Source organism: Octopus bimaculoides, chromosome 25, assembly GCF_001194135.2.
Source record: "Octopus bimaculoides isolate UCB-OBI-ISO-001 chromosome 25, ASM119413v2, whole genome shotgun sequence".
NCBI classification, from domain to species: domain Eukaryota; kingdom Metazoa; phylum Mollusca; class Cephalopoda; order Octopoda; family Octopodidae; genus Octopus; species Octopus bimaculoides.
In genome coordinates this window covers 8,091,384-8,098,739 of record NC_069005.1, presented here as the reverse complement: position 1 = coordinate 8,098,739, position 7,356 = coordinate 8,091,384, and the positions used below count along the sequence as shown (strand labels likewise).

General features: G+C 38.0%; 2 protein-coding genes across 2 annotated transcripts in view; one reads left to right on the top strand and one right to left on the bottom strand.

The window, feature by feature from the left end:
- LOC106876355 (peroxisomal targeting signal 1 receptor) overlaps positions 1 to 7,356 on the top strand; it is a 113,562-nt gene that overhangs the window by 11,307 nt on the left and 94,899 nt on the right. The gene's annotated exons all lie outside the window — the stretch shown is intronic.
- The window catches only part of LOC106876356 (retinal rod rhodopsin-sensitive cGMP 3',5'-cyclic phosphodiesterase subunit delta), a 34,997-nt gene that overhangs the window by 671 nt on the left and 26,970 nt on the right, over positions 1 to 7,356 (bottom strand). Inside the window, exons 2-4 of the mRNA XM_014924856.2 lie at positions 6,062 to 6,124; positions 2,878 to 2,903; positions 1,761 to 1,886 (exon numbers count right to left, since the gene is read on the bottom strand). Of these exons, the coding sequence (XP_014780342.1) occupies positions 1,761 to 1,886; positions 2,878 to 2,903; positions 6,062 to 6,124 (215 nt within the window). The remainder of the gene's footprint in view (positions 1 to 1,760; positions 1,887 to 2,877; positions 2,904 to 6,061; positions 6,125 to 7,356) is intronic.

Here is a 7,356-nt window from a genome sequence, read left to right as displayed (position 1 = left end):
TTTTTCTTACTTTCCTTTTTACTCCCTTAATCATTTACACAACTTTCGGAGTGCCATGGACTGAAAGATAAAAATTATCCCTATATTTTTATGAGATATTTTTTAATCACAGGTACTTGATCTTTTTTTTTTTTCCTTAAAGGGGAAAATTACTATTTTATTTAAAATCAAATATTAATCTTTATCATCTTAATCAAAAGGCAGAAAAACAGACAGAGCGATTATCTCTTTAGAGACGAAGATCAAATGCAATGGGAGGAGTTGAATCTCATAAGAATGGAAAAACAAACAACAAATGGGTTGTACCTTATAATGAAACTCTTAAGAGCATTCAAATGTCGCTGCAACATTCAAATTGTTGCCTCGGTGAGGTCAATTAAGTACGTCATCAAGTACATGCTGAAAGGAAATGACCAAGCTACTATTCAAACAATGATAACAAAATTAGTCAATATCTAATGGGTTGGTATATTGGACCATCTGAAGCAGTTGCATCCATTTTGAGATTTTCAATTCATGAAAGAGCACCTGCAATATGGAGACTGCAAGTTCATCTACCAGATGAACAAAGATTATTGCTCAGAAATAATGAGGAGATGTTGTTGTTGTTGTTGTTGTTGGCACTCCGTCACTTACAACGTCGAGGGTTCCAGTTGATCCGATCAACGGAACAGCCTGCTCGTGAAATTAACATGCAAGTGGCTGAGCACTCCACAGACACGTGTACCCTTAACGTAGTTCTCGGGGATATTCAGCGTGACACAGTGTGACAAGGCTGACCCTTTGAATTACAGGTACAACAGAAAACAAGAAGTAAGAGTGAGATAAAGTTGTGGTGAAAGAATACAGCAGGGTTCGCCACCATCCCCTGCCAAAGCCTCGTGGAGCTTTTTAGGTGTTTTCGCTCAATAAACACTCACAACGCCCGGTCTGGGAATCGAAACTGCTATCCTATGACCGCGAGTCCGCTGCCCTAACCACTGGGCCATTGTGCCTCCACATATATATATATGTGTGTGTGTGTATATATATATATATATATATATATATATATATATATATATGTGTGTGTGTATACACATGTATATATTTGTATATGTATGTGCACATATATATGTATGTATATGTGTATGCATATACATGAAAGTAAATATCAAATGTGCAATAGTTGTAAGAACAGCAAAAAAGGATTGAATGTTTTACCCTCATAAGACGGTAAAAAGTTGACAGCAGGCAGCTACAGGAATTGAACCTGTGCCCCTCAGGTACCAGCTGAGTGCTCTACCATTAACCTAAACAGCCCCTGACAACAATTACCATCAATTTTAATGCTAAATGATAGCTCTTTGAATGTGACACTATTTCATAATCAAACTTTGGAAGCAGTGAATGTGTTTGGTATTTTACAAATAAGAAAGTAAATTTCGAACACAGTAAAGTTATAAGAACAGCAGAGAAAGATTGGGGATTTACCCTTATAAGAACATTGTAAAAAGTTGCCAGCAGGCAGCTATGGGAATTGAACCTGTACCCCCACAGATACTGGCTGAGTGCATTTTACCCTTATAAGACAGAAAAATGTTGCCAATGAGTCATAGGACTGCATCACACTCTGGCGTCTGTTCTGGTATGGTTCCTACGGCTGGATGCCCTCCCTAATGCCAACCACTTTACAGAGTGTACTGGGTGCTGAATATACCGTAATGCAAGACATACACTGTACTACACAAAGCATTATACTACACACGACACTTACTAACCTTCTAAGCATTTCCCTTTAAACATGATCTTCTGCTCCAGTCGGAACTTGTCCATTGGTTCAGCTGATGAGAAGTTGATCTCTCGAGACACTGCCCGGCATTTCAGGATCTTCTTTGGGACTCGAGCTAACATCAGTGACAGCAGTGGTGGTAGTGGTGGTTGTGTTAGTGGTGGTGGTGGTTGTTGTCCAAAGAGGTGGTAGGGAGAATAGATAAATGGAACAAATTGAGTTAAAAGGCTTAATGAATTGATGAAAATGTTAATAAGGATAGTGGTGGTGGTAATAGTGTTGGTAATGGGTGGGTGATAGTGTTGTTGTTGTTGGTGGTGGTGGTGGTGCTGCTGATAACAGTAACATTAGTAGTGTTTGTGGTAACAGTGGTATTAGTGGTAGAGCTGATAGTGTTGGTAGTGGTTGTAACAGTAGTGGTAATAGTACTAAGGCAGAAAGCATTTGTCCAGGATGTCCTGTAGTAAGATCACATCAAGAACCTCTGTGACTGTCAAAAAAGAAACTTCTTAATCACACGGCCATTCCTGCATTCTAAACCTCAAACTGGAAATTGGTTAAGAACCTTGTGATGCAACTATGTGGTTTACTTATTCAATTCCACAAGCATGGCTGTGTAGTTAAAAAGCTTGCTTCCCAACCATGTGGTCTTGGGTTCAGTCCCCCTGTGTGGCACCTTGAACAAGTATCTTCCACTATTGCCTCAAACTGCTCAAAGTTGAGTGGGTAAAATTTAATAGATGGAAACTGCATGGAAGCCCAACGAAAAAGATCGTTCTCTTATTTTTAGGCGGTACAATTGATTCATTGCTTGGTTTAACCCCACACTAAGAATAAAATGTTCGGGACCCCCCCCCTCCACTTACACCTTCACTTCCAACACCAGCAAAAACAACAACATCTCTCCTTTTGAATAAGTAAAACAACAAAAGGAAAATAAACAAAATCAAGAAAGAAAATATTGTTAACTTCTCCATCCACCCATTACTCCGTTAGAACCTACATACTTCCCCTTCACTCACACACACTCAGCCACCAACCTACCAACCTTATATATGGTGTAATATACATTCCAGACTGATCTGTTAGTGAAAGGAAGTTCTTACCTTCATGTTCAACATTAGGCAGAGATCTGGAAAGAAAAACAGGGAGAGAAAGAGAGTTAGAAAGAGAGGGAGAGTAAGTTAGAAAGAGTTATGTGTGTGTGTGTGTGTTTGTGAGAAAGAGAGAGAGAGAGAAGGTGAGTATGTTTAAAAGGGAGAATGGGTTAGAAAGAGGGAGAGTGTTAGAAAGGGTGAGAGTGTGTTAGAAAGAGTGTGTGTGTGAGAGAGAGAGAGAGAGAGGGAGAAGGTGGGTATGTTTAAAAGAGGGAGAGGCAAGAGAGAGAGAGACAAAGAATATATTAATGAATCATGAAAAATAATTGCATGACACGCAAAGGAGAAAGATGTTTGTGTGCGTGTGTGTTGGGATTGAGTGCTCAATGCATGCAGTAGAGTATATCTATTTGTGTAGAGGCCATGAAGCACACCATATATACATATATATATATATATATATATACACACACACACACGTTATATATATATATATATATATATATATATATATATATATATATATACACACATACACATATATATGCATATATTGGTAGTAAATCATAAATCTGAAAGAGAAGCACGCTCTAAGTTATGGAGCAGTAGAGTAATTAAAGATAAAGGTAGTTATGGCCAGACTATGGGATTACCCAGGGTTTCATCCATAAAACACTTACCTTTACATATATACATACATACATACATACATAAGTAGTATAGTATCTCTCTATTTAATTTAGCTTTGTAATTACATACATACGTATGTATGTATGTATGTATCAGTGTGTATATATATATATATATATATATATGCAAGTCATCTCTCATCCTTAAGGTTGACTAGTTCTGTACTCTACAATTGTGGAGGTGAGTGGCTTAGTGGTTAGGGTGTTAGACTCATGATTGTAAGATTGTGGTTTCGATTCCTGGAACGGGCGATGCATTGTGTTGTTGTTGAGCACAACACTTCATTTCACATTGCTCCGGTCCATCCAGCTGGCAAAAATGAGTAATTCTGCAATGGACAAACATCCCATCCAGGTAGGAGATTTATACATCATGGAAACTGGGAAACCGGCCCCTATGAGTTGGCATGGCTTCAGAAGGTACCTTTACCTTTTTGACACTCTACAATGTGTTGCTACAACTGCCTTCCCTTCCATTGAACCATGTAGGTTTCTTTTGTAGAGTCTGCCAGATCCAGTCTTCACATGCAGAGACAGGCAAGCCCTAATTTGCTAATTAACCCGTAACTGGGATTCTGACAATTGTTACTACTCTGGGCCAGAGTAGACCTGGGAACAGTAGTGGCTTGGAGATGGTTCCACACTCCACTCCTCTAAATCCTGGAACTTCCAAACGAGAAGTCCACTAGTAAAAGAGAAAAAAAGTTAAAATCTCCCTTTGGTCATGAATGACTATGGGATTACACCTAGAAAGTTACCCTCTGAGGCACAGGTCCAGGCAAGGCTGTTTCTGGAAGACGAGCAGCTGTCCAATGCATAACAGCTTCCTTTCTCTATGCCACCAATGTTATCCAAGGGAAAGGCAAAGGGGCCGATACAGCTTGGCACCAGTGATGTTGCAACTCGTTTCTACAGCAGAGTGAACTGGAGCAACGTGAAATAAAGTGTCTTACTCAAGAATACAACACACAGCCTGGTCCAAGAATCAAATTCACTGCCTCATAATTGTGAGCCCGATGCTCTAACCAGTGAGCCATGCACCTTCACATACACACACACATTACACAAACATTGACCAGATGAGAGAAGTGAAGTGAGAGAGTAAATGAGACTGGAAAGCGAACTTCTTAACACACAGTCATGCCAGTACTTACACACACACACACACACACACACACACACATACGCACACATACAGAAGATATCAAATCAAAAAATTGATATTGCAAATGACTGGAATTAATTAATTATTTTTATTTTATCCAATTGTACATTTTTTTTTAAATCAATAGGGAACAATTAATTTTTAGAAGGGGTAAGATTTTGAGGTGTTTAATTAACTCTTCAACTAAATTACAAATAATTAATAATTAGATATAATCAAGGAGCTTGGGCTGATGAGGAGGGAGAGAACCAGTGAGACAGTGTGAGCTGAAGTAATAGTCTATGTAGATGCTCAATATGCTGGAAATAGCAGCCAAATCTCCAATGAGACTCCAAACTCTATTCAAAACAAGGACATGATAATGTATAATGTGATTCTAGATGTACTATGTCCAAAAACTGATGAGATGGTCACAGTTGGATCATAAATCTACTGAATCAAGACTGACTGAAGTTAAAAATTAAGATGAACCAATAAGTGATCTCTATATGGTTGCTAAACTGGCAAGAAGTAGAAGCCAAATCTCACTCAAATCAGATCTGAATGGAAGGACATATTGAATAGTGTACTTCTCATTACAGTATGCCAAAAAAAAAAGTGCTAAATGGGATGGTCATGGCTGGATTGGTTTTGATCATAGGGATTATAGTTCAATAGTTCTGACCTGGCACTGAACAATAGCAAAACACCAATCACTCATGTCAATTAGGAAGAATACAAGGTCATGCAAGCTGCTAGAAATGACAGCTAACTCTCCCGCAAGTCATATCATATTGTCTTACAAAGGCAAGGAGAAAAAGACTTGGTAGTGATGACTGAAACAGACATAGCTGTGTGACTAAGATGCTTGCTTTGCAACCATGTGGTTTGGGGTTCAGTCCCACTGTGTGGCACCTTGGGAAATTGTCTTCTACAATAACCTCAAGCCAACCAATGCCTTGTGAGTGAATTTGGTAAAAGGAAATTGTGTGGAAGCCCATGTATGTGTGTGTATTGATGTTTGTTTTTATATTCAGCTATGCTAAAAACAGTTTTACATTAATCTGATGGGTTACTCTAAACTTTTGAAGAGTACAACTTTAATATTCTTACACAAGTTTCAAGCAGCAAAACCATCATCAGATGTGTGTGTGTGTGTGTGTACATACGTATGTATGTGTGTGTGTGTGTGTATGTATAATATACACACAACAATATAACAGCAATGACAATACAGGAGAAGAAAAATAGGTTACATAGAAAAACAAACCAAAAATGACAAAATGTAAGTTGAAAAAATTAAACCAAAGAAAATAAATAAATAAATAAAACTTTGGAAAATCAACTGTAAAATACTTACAGATCATCACTTGACTGCCAGAGAATCTTGCCTGAGTCAGCATCTCGTAAATTCATCCAATGTCTGTGAAAATATCAGTTAAGGAAGATGTTGTGGAAGGATTCCAACCACCCCAAAGTGACTAAAAGTGAGCTGGACACATTGCTATAAAATGAAGAACTATCAGAAGTTCATAATAAGCAGTTAACTGTGAGCCATCGATAGAGAGCAGTAAGCCTCATGTAACAGTAATCGTATTGCATCGTGTGAATACTTTCTGTCCCTCTGCTTTGTTGAATTATTTATCCAACACCAGGATATATAAGAAGACAACGCCAGAGAGATAGCATGGAGGACAAGGTATATATATATATCTCCCTCCTCTCTGTTAGAGGCACAAGCACTTACACACACATGTACACACACAACAGAGACTTCCACCTACTAAATTCAATCACAAGGTTTCAGTTGGTCTGGTTTCCTAACAGACAGGAGGGGAAAAACTACTTCACTTGGAAGCAGATGGCAGTTGGCAGCAGGAAGGGCATCTTGCTATATGCATGTATGTATATATATATATATATATATATATATATATATATATATATATATATATATATATATATATATATATATACACATATATGTGTGTGTGTGTGTGTATATATATATATATATATATATTTACTCTTTTACTTGTTTCAGCCATTTGACTGCGGCCATGCTGAGCAAATCGACCCCACCCAGGACTTATTCTTTATAAGCCTAGTACTTATTCTATCGGTCTCTTTTGCCGGACTGCTCAGTTTTGAGGATGTAAACATACCAGCATCGGTTGTCAAGCGATGTTGGGAGGACAAACACAGACACACAAACATATACACACACACACACACATATATATATATATATATTTATATATATACATATATACGACAGGTTTATTTCAGTTTCCGTCTACCAAATCCACTCACAAGGCTTTGGTCAGCCCGAGGCTATAGTAGAAGACACTTGCCCAAGATGCCACGCAGTGGGAATGAACCTGGAACCATGTGGTTGGTAAGCAAGCTACTTACCACACAGCCACTCCTGCGCCTAAATATATGTACATAATACTAAAACTCAAAGTTTGTTTTCCTGTCCTTTGATTAAGATTATAAAGATTACAATTAAAATAGTTATTTCCTCCTTTAAGACAAAAAAAAAAAATCAAGTTGAAAATGTTGATTTGCGATGGTGACATTTCAAAGAGTCATCACAGCTACCGCCATCTGTCCCTTTTTTCTTACTTTCCTTTTTATTCCCTTAATCATTTA